The sequence below is a fragment of the Neodiprion lecontei genome, chromosome 5 (genome assembly GCF_021901455.1).
Source record: "Neodiprion lecontei isolate iyNeoLeco1 chromosome 5, iyNeoLeco1.1, whole genome shotgun sequence".
Classification (NCBI taxonomy): domain Eukaryota; kingdom Metazoa; phylum Arthropoda; class Insecta; order Hymenoptera; family Diprionidae; genus Neodiprion; species Neodiprion lecontei.
This window is the reverse complement of record NC_060264.1, coordinates 9,483,686-9,502,014: the sequence shown is the minus strand read 5'-3', so window position 1 is coordinate 9,502,014 and position 18,329 is coordinate 9,483,686. Positions and strand designations below refer to the sequence as shown.

General features: G+C 37.1%; 2 protein-coding genes across 4 annotated transcripts; both read left to right on the top strand.

The window, feature by feature from the left end:
- Positions 1-1,668: 1,668 nt before the first annotated feature.
- Positions 1,669-3,448, top strand: LOC107223812 (solute carrier family 35 member G1-like). Of its 2 annotated transcripts, XM_046739865.1 has the most exons (4): positions 1,669-2,032; positions 2,207-2,422; positions 2,590-2,859; positions 2,950-3,448. In XM_046739865.1, the coding sequence occupies exons 1-4, from the start codon at positions 1,721-1,723 to the stop codon at positions 3,070-3,072; spliced, it is 921 nt and encodes a 306-aa protein (XP_046595821.1). In that variant the 5' UTR covers positions 1,669-1,720; the 3' UTR covers positions 3,073-3,448. The 2 variants fall into 2 exon arrangements, with proteins under 2 accessions (XP_046595821.1, XP_015519108.1); XM_015663622.2 differs by having other exon boundaries at positions 2,590-3,448.
- A 1,419-nt stretch (positions 3,449-4,867) lies between these two features.
- On the top strand, positions 4,868-11,534 carry LOC107223810 (ester hydrolase C11orf54 homolog). 2 transcript variants are annotated; one of them, XM_015663620.2, is made up of 7 exons: positions 4,868-4,945; positions 9,075-9,158; positions 9,245-9,343; positions 9,505-9,683; positions 10,079-10,346; positions 10,466-10,632; positions 10,842-11,534. In XM_015663620.2, exons 2-7 carry the CDS (start codon positions 9,080-9,082, stop codon positions 11,025-11,027), a joined length of 978 nt encoding a protein of 325 aa, XP_015519106.2. In that variant the 5' UTR covers positions 4,868-4,945; positions 9,075-9,079; the 3' UTR covers positions 11,028-11,534. The 2 variants fall into 2 exon arrangements, with proteins under 2 accessions (XP_015519106.2, XP_015519105.2); XM_015663619.2 differs by lacking the exon at positions 4,868-4,945 and adding an exon at positions 7,684-7,950.
- The last annotated feature ends 6,795 nt before the right edge of the window (positions 11,535-18,329 follow it).

Sequence of the window (18,329 nt, the reverse complement as noted above, 5' to 3'; positions counted from 1 at the left end):
TTGAACCGAGTCTTTTACCGAAAGATTTGTTGTATTTGACCCACACAACAATGCCAAATATATTGTAGCGGGCAAGAAATCATTCTGTTCAGTTGATTACACTTTTAGTCAGCTTTTAGTATAAAGATCGGCAAACCGATCGTTACCCTGAAATAGTCAGTTTTTCCGTCTTACCGCTCGCAGCGATCTCATAAGCAAATTATAGTTCTCAACTGTCTAAAAAAAAATCGTAATAAATTCCTTTCACCAACTTTTATTTTATGGTAGTATAGACTGTGAAAAACAATGTCAACTTCCTGCGATGAAAATGTGTGTGCGAGGTAATGCAAGGCTGTGCGCAAAAATTCCGACATCTCTGCATCAACAATCTATTTGAGGAAATTGCTGTATTCCTCTCTAATTTTTCAGAATAATGCGCCGTTGTTGAAAATTTGAGCTCACGTAGCTTTCGAAAACGCTATTAAAAAAAATACCGGATTCAGTGAAATTCCACTGCGACAATCTCTCTCATCCTCCATAAGATACTTCAGACAGTTAACAACGAATTTCGTAGTAGTTCTGTAGAATTCGTTTCACATTCTCAACAAGCGCAGAGACTCGTTGAGAAATATGAATAAATTAAGATGAATTATTAGAATTCTTAGATTTTAGTAATTTTCCCAAACTTATTGGGCTTTTATTTTGCATATTAATGAATATTTTTTGTATATTATCGTACTTTTCGGTAGATTCTCATGATTTTTTTTATGGATAATTGTAGAATGGATCGCATTTTGCAGCATTGTTTTTCTCATATGAAATGATCAAACAGATATAATTTGTTATGTAATATCTTAGAATTCCTGATTTAGAGAAATTGACAATTAATATTAGTTTTTTATAAGACTCAGATCTTGAGACAAGGTGCGTGAACAAATACATACCAGATTCTCTACAACCGTCTCCATCATAATCAAAAGACGAGAAGAGTCTTCAAATATATGTCTACCATAATGTCTACCATAAGTTTTCCTTGTGAAAAAAGTGCAACATCTAGCAGTGGTTCTTTCTTAAGAATTCGTATTATTGTATCTAGCCATTTCTGACTAACACTAAGTCCAGTTACATATAAAAATCGAATGAATATCTAGCATCGACTCAGATTTTTTCATAATTTCGATTTCCATAGAACAATCTAAGATCGTTGAGTTCTTTAATTCTCTACCATTTCTGACTATGTCGAGCTCGAGAAGCAATTATAATTCGTAAAATTCTTTTAATGCGATCTCAGGAGTCCTTTACATCGAACAGAATGGACTGCAAAACATTAGAATTATAGTTTGAACAAACACTAGATGGCTCGTGTTATTCGAATGTGCTCGGATTCATTACTATTGCATTCATAAGGATCTTATTTTATTCGAGGTCACGATCATCCTTCATAGATCCAGGGAAACTAAATACAAACCAAGGAACTCAATTCTTAACACTGATTATTATCGAACCGGCGAATGTATGATTTATTCACAATCAAACGATGAATTCCGTGCATCCACCCGCGACTTGTTTATTATACAGTCTTCAGTACTCGTCAATCCTTGATAATCCGCTCAACATGCAAAGCTTTGTATTTGCAGTTGTATCAGACGTAACAGATGTGTGACAGTCAGTATTCGATTGGAAGTCGTTTGTAAAACGTAATTGATATATTGCTAGTCAATCGTTTTTATTATATCACAAAATGAAGTTCAATATTGACGCTACCTCATCTTACAATAGCATTCACCCAGCATATTTATATACTGAACGCTTCAACAACAATGTGGAAACCTATCACGAGGGAACTAATTGGTTTGGTATATTTTTGGCATTCTTGTCTGGGACATTTTTCACCATTAGCTCGGCTCTGGTTAAGGCGATCAAAACTGTCGATCCAATGATTTTGCTAGCCATAAGAGCAGTTCTGCAAATCACAGCTATGGTTGCTGTCGCTTGCTACCACTCAAAAAATTTATTCGGACCGAGAGGGCAGAGACTGCTGGTTCAATTTCAGGTAAGATTACTATCTAGACTTCATTAAATTTAATACATCGATAGTTACATTTAAAATTGAATATTATACTGCGCAGAATGCGGTGTTCGTTCATAAATGAGATGGAAAAGACATTTCATTTTCGTTTCAATGACATGTTTCTTAATCAGAATATATTCTACATTCATGTTTTAGGGCCTGATCGGTGGCCTTACCTTAGCACTGCTCTATTACAGCTTCAGAAAACTTCCCCTTGGAGATGCAACGACCATAATATTCAGTTCGCCTGTGATCGTCATTGCGCTCTCGTTTATTTTCCTAAAAGAACCCTGTGGCCTATTACGCGTTGTCGTCATCTGCGCCTTAATGCTGGGTGTCATCTTAGTTGCAAAACCACCATTTCTATTTCAGGTATGTACACTGTAACCCATTGAAAATTATTATTACTGTGAAAATCATAGATCTACTTGTGTTGGATGTAAGTATATCAAGTTACATGACCTCGATTTTTTTTTCATCCCATAGAAGAAGAATAATATTACAAATATCTGTACAGTGAATGCAACTATATTTTTTAGATGCATCGAACGGTACCTTATGACGTCATGGGCTACGTTTACGCAATCCTAGCAACGTTATTTACAGCGTTGAACATAGTTGTAATGAGAAAGTGCATGGATGTACACTACTGTGTTATAGTATTTACGTTATCGGTGTGGTCTCTTTTAACAGCAATATTTTTTTTCCTTGTAATGTCTGAGAATCACAAGTACAAAATTGATCTCCCTCACGACTGGTGGGAGTGGGGTCAAATTACCATTGTAGCAATTTCAGGACTCTCTGGCCAGGTATTAGTTGCCAAAGCATTGAAACTTGAAGGAGCAGGAAAGGTTTCCGTCACCAGATCCTTGGACATAATCCTAGCTTATTTTGTTCAGGTCTACTTCTTCGGTGAAATGCCTACTTCGACCAGTATCGTTGGAGCACTTCTAGTCCTTTTATCTGTAATCTGTATGGGATTTGAGAAAGAAATATACGGAGTATGCGACATCATTCCATGAAAGAAGTCATTTCCAATGTTTTTAACAATATTGTTTTTTTGCTTTGTTCATTCTGCACGTGGCAGTATGAATAGTGTATTTGCCTGACTCATGATATTGCATCAGATGATCCATTGTGCGACTCATTTACTAAGAATTTGCAAAATTCCAAATGTTGTGAATTAAATTTAACCGTAATAGATTCAATACACAATATAAATATTAAACTAAGTTTAGTTGGGTCGGAACTTGAGCAGGCTCAGGTAGTAACGTTTCCCTTTATAAAATATGTATCTGTTAATGATTTATTCAAATAAAAATACAATTACGACTAACGTTAAATTGCACCACCTTACTAAACCCAAGATATAACAATATTTACAATTACTCTTTTTTGGTGACAGCAATCCCACGTATATTTATAAATATTTCTGTTATGAAATTTTATAATTAAATTTAAATTAAACAATTTTTTCCAAGACCAAGACGTAACGACAATTCGTACCGCGATTACTGGTAAACTGATTCGCTTAGTTTCTATTACTAATTTGTAAATAATAGATAAGAACGTTCTCGAAACTACGACTTTTCATTGATTTTAAATCCTGCAGATGGCTTATTTATATACCTATGTAAGGTGTACTGTAAATCATTTAACCCTTAACCTTAAAAAATTGAAGAAAATAAGTACAGAACTATGTTTGAATGATACTGTATCAATCGAAGTATATCTATGTGCAATTACAAAAACTTTCTATTCAATTTCTATACGATTTAATTATTGATGCAATTTATAAAGTAGTAATAAACTGATCTTAAAGCTGTTTGAATAACGCTATGAACTAAACAAGATCGTAATAATTAAATTGTGAATAAAAATATTCAACTCTGTATTCACACGAACCATGCTCGAGGTTATTAATGGTTGCAAACTAAAGAGAAAAAAAAATTGAGATAATCTAAAAAGGTAACTGGTACATTTTGTACGATAGGTACTGTCAATGCCATATTATTTTATAATTCTCCTACAGCCAATAGGCAATATTAAAAGATTGGTTAGTGCAGTTGCGGACCATGCAATTCACTTCAAGATATTATTATGCATTGTACCAGCTATGAAGAATCCGTTTATAAAGTAAGAAAGTGTCAGTTACGTAGGTAATTTTATTTATCAGGGTTCCGTATTTTTTACTGACGTCTGTGTCATTATAAAATATTTCTGTAGATCGTGTAGAACATAAAATGACGACCCAAATCAGTTTTAAATAGGTGATGAATTTTCCGAATTCCATTTATCAGAAATGTCAGAGGCAATTTAAAAATTTTTTAATGAATTTTTAATGAAAATTTCCGTATGGGTCTCCTTTTTGAATGTTTTCTTTGTAGGTGAAAAATAAAAATAATAATCAACATATTGATAAAATGGAGCGTCTGAAGAGTTTAATTTGCGAATTCTCAATTTTACAAAGACAGCAAGTGCAGCTTTTATTATTATGAGGAATCAAAATGAATTTCATAAAGTTAAGGTGCACTGTGCTCTGTTTCCTTACACTTTCGTTTATCCAAATTTGAAATCAATGTAATCAAGTTAATAGGTATATGTCGCGATTCATTAGCTTCATATTTAATTAACTCCTTAGAATGAGAAGATTTTATTGACTGATGAAATTATGCATAGATGAGCCGTTCTCACTCCCAGATCTTGAAATATTTCTGTCGATTGAAACAAAAATAAGGTCGTTCAGAATGAGTGTGTAACTTGAGAAGATAACGTATAGTGGGTTTCTATGTAACTCACAGTTAAAGATAAACATAATCAGTCTCTGATATTCAGAGTTCGTGACAAGAGATATCAACACCATTCCTAGTGTAGTGACCACAGACTGACATTTCGGTAAGTTTTTCATTGGTTAATTGGCAATTTTCTACTGCACGGCATATGTAGCATGTAGTAATATCAACATATAAGTTAGTTTTAGTTATTACTTAATAGCAGACAGCAAAGATGTTTGTACGTAATTTAATTCATATTTCGATTCAAACATTTCAACATTAATCCGTAAATTTCTTTTAAAAAAACTCCCGAAGTTAAGAGGGCAAACGACAAAAATTTCCGAAAGCCTCGGTAATTAAAAAAATAATCTGATATCGCGTTTTTTGTGAAGCAGCTTCGATCTTCATTCTTCAAATCTGTCATGTTCAAGCGGTGCAGTATTTCTATCAGAATGCATATACAAAGTTATACCGTCCATAAAAATAGAAGAGAAAAGCTGTCTTCAAATTTAAAACTGCAGTTCATAGTTTCTGTATTTGCTTGTCCCTTATATCGCTAATTATATCGTGCCGATTGTAATGTTCAGTGATCGCGATTTTTAACCATCATGAATAGGAGCGGAAAAATTAAATCAGAGAATGTAATAAGAATTGTCAATAAAATCATTAGACAATTGATCGGTTGTTACCACGGAGTTGAATTTTGTTGCATTAAAATTGATTCACCATTGAATCAAATTTCATTACACAGGATAATTTTTATCCGCGTTACTCATGATCTTACAGTTCAGGCACTGATTTTCTATTACGTGTGTGTCCAAATTAACTTGAGTGCAGCTCACCGGCCATAAGAGTGAAAAAGATAGCTGCTTGTGTTATCTCGTCGATAATGATCTATATGTATTTATTTTCCGTTAGGCTGACAGTATCAAAGATTTTAATTCTTGAAGCTCTGTTAACAGATTATTTGCGAACAGATGTAATTTAAAGTTTTCCTCTCTTGTGAAAAAAGTGAATGCAAAATTGGTCAATTTTAAACGCAATTTTCTCACATCTTTCGCTGAGTGTATTAGACATTCAGAATACCTGATTCTTGCTACATACTCAAAGCCGTGAAATTCTCTAATTTTTTGACGTATTTACACTTAATAGAAGATGTTCCTCGGACTGTTCTCAATACCATTGCATTCACCGCAAATATTTGTTAAAACAGTAACAGTAACCTTTCCCTGCTTAAGATTTTGAAATCTTCGTTTTCCGATGGGAACCGCAACGTCAAAATATTAAACAAACATTTTGCTCCTTCGACCGAATTCGGCAGGTTTTTGCGTCAAAGGGAAAAAGAGCCATTCAACAAATACCTTCACTTTTTTGGACGATTTTAGACCCCCCCTCCAATACGTAATAATGGTTCGTTTAACGAGACCCGCCAAAATAATATGTGACAAATCTCGACGTGCCAAAGTTTAGCGGAAACTATCGCGAACGGATTCCGTTTCGCGATTTGTTTACATTGTTAGTCGGCTCAAGGTAAAAGTACAGAAACTGAAAATCAGCATGACCGGCACAATCCGCTTCTTCAAGAACATCGCAGTGATTCGTGTGATAGGAATGTAATATGTTTGCACTCACAAAGAAAACTTTTTGCCTTTTAAAGAAATTCATTTGTAGAAGAATTTTGTAGAAAATTTTCCCTTGAGAACACAATATTTTATTGTAAACATCGAAGGATTACTAAAAAATGTATTAGAATAAAATATAATTATCATTGAGAAAAGAGTTTATTTACTGTTAACAAACGTTTATTTGAATATGGTGAAATAAATCTTTTTTCATTATTATCAAATTTTAGTTGAGCCAAATATGATTTGTTAACTATTAATAAATTTATATCGATCGATATTTAGATCAACTAAAATTTGATAATAATGAAAAAACTTTTATTTCGCTATATGCAAATAAGCGTTTGTTAACAGTAAATAACCTCTTTTCTCAGTATACAAATACGATATCTCGATTTTCATTTAGTCAATCAATAGTACATTATGCAACACAAGAACAAAAGTCGACTTCTATTCCTGTGTTAGATAGGACTTTATTTCCGACTAAACTCTGGCCGCAATATTTATTTGAAAATTGGGACTTTTAAATTTCCCGCGGCATACGCGGTGCGGTGCGTCTTATGGGCAATTGTTTACGCTCGCTTCTTTTGTTTTCTTCAAGCCGCTCGCTTCTTCTGTTTTCTTCAAGGCGCTCGCTTCTTCCGGATTTGAATTTGCAGCAAATATGATCTCATATGATCTCACATAAAAATATGCCACTTTCGTCCCGGTTTTGAGGTCAAAAAAGTTAACTTTACGGTTGAGTCGGGAATAAAAGAAATAATGCGTTTTTCATGGTATTATCAAAATATCGAATACCCTCTGGTAAAATTTACAAAATCATGAGAGCTATTAAATGATTACCGCTATCAAATAATATGTTGCATCGTAAATGTACAAAATTTTTTTTTGAAGTAATAAAGTACTCTCTGTGATAAGTCAAAAATCCTTTCTCTCAAGAGAAGTAAGATGAGCAGTTATTAGTAGGAGCTCCAGGCATCTATTTAGTATAATCAGCAGAAATAAATCATTTGTGTTCTAATACCATTGAACCACTCTGTCGATTCACAATGGCGTATTTCTTTTCCGTTGTTAGATATGACTCTTAATTCATACAGGCTAAATTATAATCAAGGAATACTTGTTTTCATTTGTTCATCTATACAAAATGATTTCGGTCGTTACAATCAAATTTTGTTCTGCTCATTCGTCACGTGTCCTCCCCTCTTTTTCTACGTCATACAGTTAGGTGAGTACGGTCCGAATGTACAGCGTTTAAATTATGCAAGTCCAGGCGAGGAGGCAAACATTCGGCGTAGTTGAACTATCAAATTGAGTTATAACATCGGTGTTGATTACGGAGAATGGTATCAAGTCATACAAGTTTATCGAAGATGATCTAAGGCACGTATCAGCCAATTCGAGTGCAATATTTTCTGAAGTAAATCACGCTACGTAATCCACTGGCTTACTTGGTCTAGCTCTTCTATTCGTCGCAAGCTGTAAAGAGCTACTCTCAAATACTGTGAGTCAACAAATCTTTTTTTGTTATATAATACACATGAATTGCTTGTCGCATTTGAATTTACAATTCCGTTAGTCGCGAATGGAAACTTACAGAATATGTGCCTAAAATTGTAAAGAAATAGACAAAATATTGATTCTACATCTGTTTCGATACAGTTTTTGGCACAGTTTTTCTACGTATCTAGCCGCGTCTAACGGAGTACTATTATTATTATATTACTATTTAGCAGAACTATCGTCTGAGCTGTAAGCTACGTCAATTGCTCTCATTGACTGAGTCGTTCAAAATTTTCTTGCGTTATTCGCACATTAAGCCCTGTTTGTAACCCGCTGTGAATTAGGGTCTCAATATTTTGTGAATATAATTTTAATACCGTAATATTTATTCACCGGAATGAATTGAGCGATTCGTTTCCTGCCAAGAAATTACAAATATAGGTATATATAAAGACATTATATATGTATAATTTTTATCCTAAAATCAAAAATCTTGTTTACTACACTCCTTCCTTTGGATCATTCCATTCCTAAGAAGTCTTCGCTCTCATACACCTGATATTATTATACAATTGGTCTTAACAATTTTCTGTCTCGAAATTTAAAAAAATTGAACTGCTCCCATGTTTAATTCATGGGAAATGGAAGATACATAACTTATTTTATTAATTGAGCTTTTGCTACTACTTTATTTTTCATCATTGTTTGGTATATTTTTCTTCATCGTCAACTCTCCGATTGTTTGGGGTATACTTTTAGTGGCACAAATGCACTTTGCTTATTTAATACTCTACCCCATTCGTTTCAAAGTGAAACAGCTTCATTTTTCTTACAACTAACCGGCATGTTGTCATGTAATTTCCCTATTTATTTTCGCAATTTCAGTCGAATTTTGTTTACAGATCAATCCTACATTTTCAGTACCCTTTATATTTTCTTCAAAAAATCAGCTTTTGCGTCTCAGATTGTCTTTACGTAAAGACATACCCATTTTGATTTTGCCAAGGGCAATAGGTTGCCTGTTATCTTTATTACTATGTATAACTGATAATAGTTTTTATTATATCAACATTTAATTATATTGAATATTATTATACATTTCTGTAGTATATTTCCTTATTACAGGTACAATGGCGACCCTGGATTCGAGCAAACTGCCGATAGTGACGAGAGCGTTGCATGTTCCACCCCTAGAAGAAATAAGAGACAGTAACAGATTAACAAAATAATTTAATAATGAACAACAAAGTGGCTAAGTGAAACGTATATGATAATATTTACTTATCTGTTCACAGTCCTGAGGGAAGCCTTGCCTGCAAACTTTGCAGAGGTAACAATAGACGTAGTTGATTGCCCAGACCTCACTCAGCAGCCATTCTCTCTGGCTGAACCAGGTAATTAGTACCAAATTTAGAAAACATTACCATCATTTCCAAATGCAATAAGTTTGACTAATTGTTCTCTGTAACTTTTGTAAAGAAGTTTATAATATAGATTAATTTGTGCTCTGTGTTATCTGATGTGAGTTTTTGAATTATTTTTTTTTTACTTAAAGGTTTTGGTGGTGGTACAAAACTGCTTGAAATCGGCGGCATTCCATACTTGTTCCCTCATGTCCACAGAGACAAGGTGTATGATATAAAATCCATACTTCAGAACGTAGATCACAGTGGCAAAGCGTTCATCATTGGTGCTGGAGTTGGGCCATGGCCACTTGTGAAATCAAATTGTGAGGTAATTCAGCAAATGTTTGTTTGTATGTACTAAAACTTCTTGTTAATAATTTTCAATCCGCAATTCAATTTTCTTACTGGCAATGGGTAGGTTCTAACTTGCAAATGGTCAAGGAGAGTTCTAATTTCGTAGATTTGAACAGTTTTGTGATATTTCGCCTCCTAGTAAATGTTCTAAGTTTTCGAACTTGGATAATCGCTGCCATATTGATAAAATGGCGAGAAAACCAGTTTTTCGAAAATATCTCCTTTTCGTCCCTACCCAGGCTGAAAGTATTAAGCATAAATTAGGACACCAAACTGCAAAAATCTACCAAATTAAAACTGTCCTTGACGTTTTGCATCCAAAGCCTTATTTTGTGACTTCATTACCTGGACTATTTAACATTTTTACAGTTGATGATGAACATGTCAATTTCTCCGACAGAGAGTTCAACTAAGAATGCCACTCACATTTGTATGGTTGACAAAGGTGATGGAAAATGCGTTGACAAGACCTTATCTGCTAGTGAAACACGTTTCTCTCTATCAGCCAATCTTTTTCTAAGCGAGGGTAAACCTGGCAAGGTCATAAAGGTTCATGTCAAAAAACGGTCGGGAAGTAACGATTTTATTGGCAGCATTCGCGCAGCCCTAGCAGCTCGCTACACTGAACAAGTTGTCTGTAAGTTTATATTAATACTTAAACAAACCATAATAATATTTAAGAATATTTGTTATTACTTACTGTGTGCCCATATAGTTTCTACGATAATTTCATTATCTTGTGATCCATTATCTCAGGTTTGGGCGGAGCCTTCCTTCTGAAAGAAGGTAAAGCCAAACTCCACATTATGTCAGATTTTACTGAGGCACCACTAATAAGTTATGATGACTTGAAGAAATGGCTCAACTTCTTCGAAATGTCTGCACCTCTGGTAGCTCTTGGTACTCTCGTCACTGCAAGCACAGTAAGTTAATGACATCAAATCTGTTCGTTTTAGCGGCTCATATAGAATAAGCGAAAAAATATTGTTACATCACTTATTATTTCAAAGGATTATTAATTATTATTCATTACCGAAAGTAAATGAATCGAATTCACCGAAGCATTCTGTATGTGAAATTTCATTTTCGACGGAATTATGGATCAGATATTTGCTGTTTATTATTATTGCAGGATTTGGATCTGCTAGTTGAACATTTCCATACCTTCTCAGATCATGGTGAGGGAGGGCATTTCCATTTTGATACGACTCCAGATACTGCTGAGTATGTGGGCTACTTCAATGTTATTGAAACAGTTTACAGAGTGGACCAACCTCCCGTGCCTTTCAACTTTGAAGGGGAATTTAATCTGTTTTAATTTAAAGAAACGTTTAATTAATCTGTAGTATTTACAACTAACTAACTAACATCTCAAATTTGTTCAAAGCATTTTATTGCGAATTTTATATTTTACAGGATTTCTCGTTAATGTGTAGCAAAAAATTACATCCGTTTGTAATTGACCTATTCGATAGCATCTAATAGCTAAGGGCTGGTGGATTGGCCAATTTCAATCGACTGTAATTCGCGATCGATAAATTTCAAAAGTAAATACGTTTAAGTCTCAAGAATTATCGAGAAACACATTGGTAACCTCTGGGCCAATGTTCCTAAGTTACGCTGTACATATTATTGCCATGCAAAAAATTATAATAAATGTAGATCCAAGCATAAGATCAAAGGTTAATCGAAGGTCTGTTTCGAAAAATATTTTTTTTTCTCACTGATGAAAACATTATTGAGTTTCTACCACTCTTGATGACTTTAGATGAACTACTTTACGACTGTATCTAAATTATTCAGATGATAAATTCAGTGCACCCCACCCGCAACTTGTTTCTTCATTAATCCCAATCCTTAATAATCCTCTCAACATGCAAAGCTTTGTATTTGCAGTTGTATCAAAGGTACCAGATGTGTGACAGTTAATATTCCATTGGAAGTCGTTTACAGAACGTAACAATCGTTTACGATTTTACCGAAGCATCAAGTTCAGTATTGACGCTACTGCATCTTACAGTATTATTCACCCAGCATATTTATATATATATATATGCTGAATGTTGTAATAACAATGGTGAAACCAATCACAAGGGAATGAATTGTTTTTATATATTTATTGCATTCTTTTCGGTACTTTCTACCATCAGCCCAGCTCTGGTTGAAACTGTCGATTGAATGATTTTGCAACCTGTAAAACTGTAAAAGCAGTTCTGCAGGTTGCAGCGATGATTGCTGTCGCTTGCTGCCGCTCAAAAAATTACCTGGAATCGCTAGGCAGAGGCTGCTTGGTTAATTTCAGATAACATTACTCTTATCGTTACGATTCATGTTACATTATTCATCATATCATATCATCATACGTCATTCATCATACATCATCCATCATACATCATACATCATACTTCATACTTCACACATAGTATTAAAGTTCGAAACCAAAGTTTGGATGTTCGCATGTTCAGATGTTCCGAAGGTGACGTCACACAAATTTTTTTTTCTCCTGACGTTATCGATCTATAGTAATCGTCGACGACGAAAATCAGCTAGCCATATTCCTCAGTCTGGAAACAACCGCGCAGTATAAAGGACGTATGAAACTCGCGCTCCGCAGATTTCGAGTACCGGGTTCTCTACCTACTCGATCCTGCGCTCCGGGTCCGCTTCCTGGTGAAACTCGACTTCCTGGACTAGCGCTCCGTGATTCCTGCACTCCAGATCCACTACCCGGTGAAACTCGACGTCCAGGACAAGCGCTTCGTGGTTCCTGCACATCAAATCCGCTACTTGGTGAAACTCAACATCCGGGACAATCGCTCCGGAGATTCTGCGCGTCAGGTCCACTACTTGGCGCAACTAGTCTTCAGGGACAAGCGCTCCGTACTTTCTGCACTCAAGGTCCACTACCTGGTGCAACTCGATTTCAGCGCCAAGCGCACGGTAGTTTCTGCGTTCAAGGTCCACTACCTGGTGAGACTCGACTTCAGGGACAAGTGCTCCGTAGTATCTGCGCTCAAGGTCCGCTACCTGCGGGAACTCGACTTCCAGGACAAGCGTTTTATGATTCCTCCGCTCCAGATCCACTACCTGGTAAAACTCGACGTCCAGGTCAAGCGCTCCGTGGTTTCTGCGCTCCAGGTCCGCTATCTGATGAAACTCGACTTCCAGGACAAGCGCTCCGTAGTTTCTCCGCTCAAGGTCCGCTACCTGGTGAAACTTGACTTCCAGAACAAGCGCTCCGTAGTTCTGGCTGTCCAGGTCCTTGACCTGGTGACTGTTGACCTTCACCACTAACTTTCAACTTTAGAAGTTTGATTATTGAAAACCTCATCTTTTGTACTATCAAACCAATATCCATGCTTCAGATGACATTTTGAATGGGAAAAAACCGAACTGCCAGAATCAACAAATTGCAATTGGTGAGTGGTTGGCATTGTATGCATAGGAATACATGACAATAACGTCGTTCATTCGAGCTAAAATTGCTGTGCGTAGTGTTTGAAATCTGTCAGCACTTAACTGATTGTTCTGTGGTATTTTTTGACGAAATTTAACGTCATAAAATCGCAATACGTTATACTTACATGCATGTTTCAACGTTTAAGAATTTTAAGAACGGTAAAAGAAATTTTTGGGGGGTTCATCGTGCCTCAGTCTCCCCTACAACTATGTCATCTGGTGAAACACTGGCGACGAGTTAGCGAGCGCACGAGCACAAAAACGAGTTACACTAGGTATCCGACCCCGAGCGATCTTTAGCAAGCGAGTGTTTGCAAACTAGTTATTTTTAATTCGCGCACCATTCTATTATCGATGTACCAAAATAACCCAAAAAACCGTGATATCATATTAATTGTCGAGCTCAAACGTAAAAAGTTACGATTTTTACCAAGAAAATTCTGAACGAAAATAAATGTGATTTAACGTTTTTTTCTCAGTTCTTTAGTTCATCGATGACCAAAATATATGTCAATTCAAGTAATTTGAGTTTTAACATTTCAGACAAAAATTACGCACTCCATCTTTCCTGCCAATTCGAGATTACAGCGGCGAGGCGCTTCAATGGCCGGTTAATAACATCGCCATTTTGGGACAATTGATCATAAGTAAATTTTTCTTGTACTGTCCATTTGGAGAGATAAAGAACACTCGAAATTTTGAAAAGCTTCGTTAGTTATCTCCAATTAAATAAAAATAACCAACAATCAACTTTTCGCTTAAGAATTATCGTATTTCACTGACTTGATTAAAAAAAAAATATTTGTGCTTACCCCCATCTTTCATACGGGAGCATCTGAAGAACCCAGTTTTCACTTTGAACGGACATGAAAGCTACTTTTTCTCCATGATCTGATTTTATTATTGACCTTTTTTCGGTGTTGCTTAAATATTTAGCTATATAATTATTGATGGCTTTTAGTTTTTATCCATTTGTATACGTTGATTGTAGAAAATAAATGATCACCATCAACTATTTTCACGTTGACCATTAACAAGAAGCTATGTTACTGTTTGTACACGGTGAGTATAACATTTTTATGATGTTTAATGGCAATTGTAAATATCTTTCATGGAAAATTTTTGAATCTCGTCACGTTTACAATTAATTACATCAATCCGTTTTTTACGCATGCCCAAATTCAGTGGCTATTAATGCGCTGGTGATATTTATTCTATTATTCATTATTATTGAATTATATTAATCGTTACACAATATTTTTGATGTGTTCTTATACTGAGAAAATTTGATACTATTCAAGGTATAACCCGAAGTGTTTAGCGGTGATCGTTGTAGGTGGTCGAAGGCTGTAAGTTTTCATGCGTTGATCGTAGCGTATTAGGGCTGTGCCCAACCGATGTCTCTCGCGAAGTTACGTCGGAATAGTGCGTGAAAGAATTTGTTTCAGCACTTGTCAGAATCGCGAAAATTTTCGCCAAAAACGCAAAGCCTTACTTTTCCTCCATTTTTGGAGCCGAAATTTTTAGTCTCAGATTCGATTTGAATTACCCTTAACTGATTAAGTGGACCCTCAGGGTCTCGGAAAATGCAGCGGAAATAGCGTGGGCCCAACAAAAGAGAAATGACGAGCAAAAAAGCACCTGCTGAAAAATGTCGAAAACACAGGTTCACGTTTTTCGACTGTAACTTTTGATGCGTTGATCGCAGCGTATTGGGACTGCGCCCAATCGATTTCTCTCGCAAAATTACGTCCGCCTAGTGCCAGAAAGAATTTATTCCAGCACTTTTCAAAATCGCGAAAATTTTCGCAAAAAATACAAAGGGGTTAACCTTCCTTTTTTTTTGACCGAAAAATCTTCCGTCTCAGAATTGATTTGTATGACCCTTTCCCGAACAATTGGACCCCCAGGGACTCAGAAAATGCAGCGAAAAGAGCGCGGGACCAACAGGAGAGAAATGGCGAGCGAAAAAGCACCAGCTGAAAAATGTCGAAAACACAGGTTCTCGTTTTTCGGCTGTCACTTTTGATCCGTTGATCGCAGCGTATTGGGACTGTGCCCAATCGATTTCTCTCGCAAAATTACGTCCGAATAGTGCAACAATTATTCGATTCCAGCTTTTCTCAAAGTCGCGAAAATTTTCGCCAAAAATACAAAGGGGTTAACCTTCCTTTTTTTTTGACCGAAAAATCTTCCGTCTCAGAATTGATTTGTATGACCCTTTCCCGAACAATTGGACCCCCAGGGACTCAGAAAATGCAGCGAAAAGAGCGCGGGACCAACAGGAGAGAAATGGCGAGCGAAAAAGCACCAGCTGAAAAATGTTGAAAACACAGGTTCTCGTTTTTCGGCTGTCACTTTTGATCCGTTGATCGCAGCGTATTGGGACTGTGCCCAATCGATTTCTCTCGCAAAATTACGTCCGAATAGTGCTACAATTATTCGATTCCAGCTTTTCTCAAAGTCGCGAAAATTTTCGCCAAAAATACAAAGGGGTTAACCTTCCTTTTTTTTTGACCGAAAAATCTTCCGTCTCAGAATTGATTTGTATGACCCTTTCCCGAACAATTGGACCCCCAGGGACTCAGAAAATGCAGCGAAAAGAGCGCGGGACCAACAGGAGAGAAATGGCGAGCGAAAAAGCACCAGCTGAAAAATGTCGAAAACACAGGTTCTCGTTTTTCGGCTGTCACTTTTGATCCGTTGATCGCAGCGTATTGGGACTGTGCCCAATCGATTTCTCTCGCAAAATTACGTCCGAATAGTGCTACAATTATTCGATTCCAGCTTTTCTCAAAGTCGCGAAAATTTTCGCCAAAAATACAAAGGGGTTAACCTTCCTTTTTTTTTGACCGAAAAATCTTCCGTCTCAGAATTGATTTGTATGACCCTTTCCCGACCAATTGGACCCCAAGGAACTCAGAAAACGCAGCGAAAAGAGCGTGGGACCAACAGGAGAGAAATGGCGAGCGAAAAAGCACCAGCTGAAAAATGTCGAAAACACGGGTTCTCGTTTTTTGGCCGTAACTTTTGATACGTTGATCGCAGCCTATTGGGACTGCGCCCAATCGATTTCACTCGCAAAATTACGTCCGCCTAGTGCCAGAAAGAATTTATTCCAGCACTTTTCAAAATCGCGAAAATTCTCGCCAAAAATACAAAGGGGTTAACCTTCCTTTTTTTCTGACCGAATTATCTTCCGTCTCAGAATTGATTTGTACGACCCTTTCCCGACCAATTGGACCCCCAGGAACTCAGAAAATGCAGCGAAAAAAGCGTGGGACCAACAGGAGAGAAATGGCGAGCGAAAAAGCACCAGCTGAAAAATGTCGAAAACACGGATTCTCGTTTTTTGGCTGTAACTTTTGATCCGTTGATCGCAGCCTATTGGGACTGCGCCCAATCAATTCCTCTCGCAAAATTACGTCGGAATAGTGCCAGTAGAAACTTATTTCAGCACTTTTCAAAATCGCGAAAATTTTCGCCAAAAATACAAAGGGGTTAACCTTCCTTTTTTTTGGACCGAAACATCTTCCGTCTCAGAATTGATTTGTATGACCCTCTCCCGACCAGTTGGACCCCCAGGAACTCAGAAAACGCAGCGAAACGAGCGTGGGACCAACAGGAGAGAAATGGCGAGCGAAAACGCACCAGCTGAAAAATGTCGAAAACACGGGTTCTCGTTTTTTGGCTGTAACTTTTGATCCGTTGATCGCAGCCTATTGGGACTGCGCCCAATCGATTTCTCTCGCAAAATTACGTCCGCCTAGTGCCAGAAAGAATTTATTCCAGCACTTTTCAAAATCGCGAAAATTCTCGCCAAAAATACAAAGGGGTTAACCTTCCTTTTTTTCTGACCGAATTATCTTCCGTCTCAGAATTGATTTGTACGACCCTTTCCCGACCAATTGGACCCCCAGGAACTCAGAAAATGCAGCGAAAAAAGCGTGGGACCAACAGGAGAGAAATGGCGAGCGAAAAAGCACCAGCTGAAAAATGTCGAAAACACGGATTCTCGTTTTTTGGCTGTAACTTTTGATCCGTTGATCGCAGCCTATTGGGACTGCGCCCAATCAATTCCTCTCGCAAAATTACGTCGGAATAGTGCCAGTAGAAACTTATTTCAGCACTTTTCAAAATCGCGAAAATTTTCGCCAAAAATACAAAGGGGTTAACCTTCCTTTTTTTTGGACCGAAACATCTTCCGTCTCAGAATTGATTTGTATGACCCTCTCCCGACCAGTTGGACCCCCAGGAACTCAGAAAACGCAGCGAAACGAGCGTGGGACCAACAGGAGAGAAATGGCGAGCGAAAACGCACCAGCTGAAAAATGTCGAAAACACGGGTTCTCGTTTTTTGGCTGTAACTTTTGATCCGTTGATCGCAGCCTATTGGGACTGCGCCCAATCGATTTCTCTCGCAAAATTACGTCCGCCTAGTGCCAGAAAGAATTTATTCCAGCACTTTTCAAAATCGCGAAAATTTTCGCAAAAATACAAAGGGGTTACCTTCCTTTTTTTTGGACCGAAAAATCTTCCGTCTCAGAATTGATTTGTATGACCCTCTCCCGACCAATTGGACCCCCAGGAACTTAGAAAACGCAGCGAAAAGAGCGTGGGACCAACAGGAGAGAAATGGCGAGCGAAAAAGCACCAGCTGAAAAATGTCGAAAACACAGGTTCTCGTTTTTCGGCTGTCACTTTTGATCCGTTGATCGCAGCGTATTGGGACTGTGCCCAATCGATTTCTCTCGCAAAATTACGTCCGAATAGTGCTACAATTATTCGATTCCAGCTTTTCTCAAAGTCGCGAAAATTTTCGCCAAAAATACCAAGGGGTTAACCTTCCTTTTTTTTTGACCGAAAAATCTTCCGTCTCACAATTAATTTGTATGACCCTTTGCGACCAATTGGACCCCCAGGAACTCAGAAAACGCAGCGAAACGAGCGTGGGACCAACAGGAGAGAAATGGCGAGCGAAAACGCACCAGCTGAAAAATGTCGAAAACACGGGTTCTCGTTTTTTGGCTGTAACTTTTGATCCGTTGATCGCAGCCTATTGGGACTGCGCCCAATCGATTTCTCTCGCAAAATTACGTCCGCCTAGTGCCAGAAAGAATTTATTCCAGCACTTTTCAAAATCGCGAAAATTTTCGCAAAA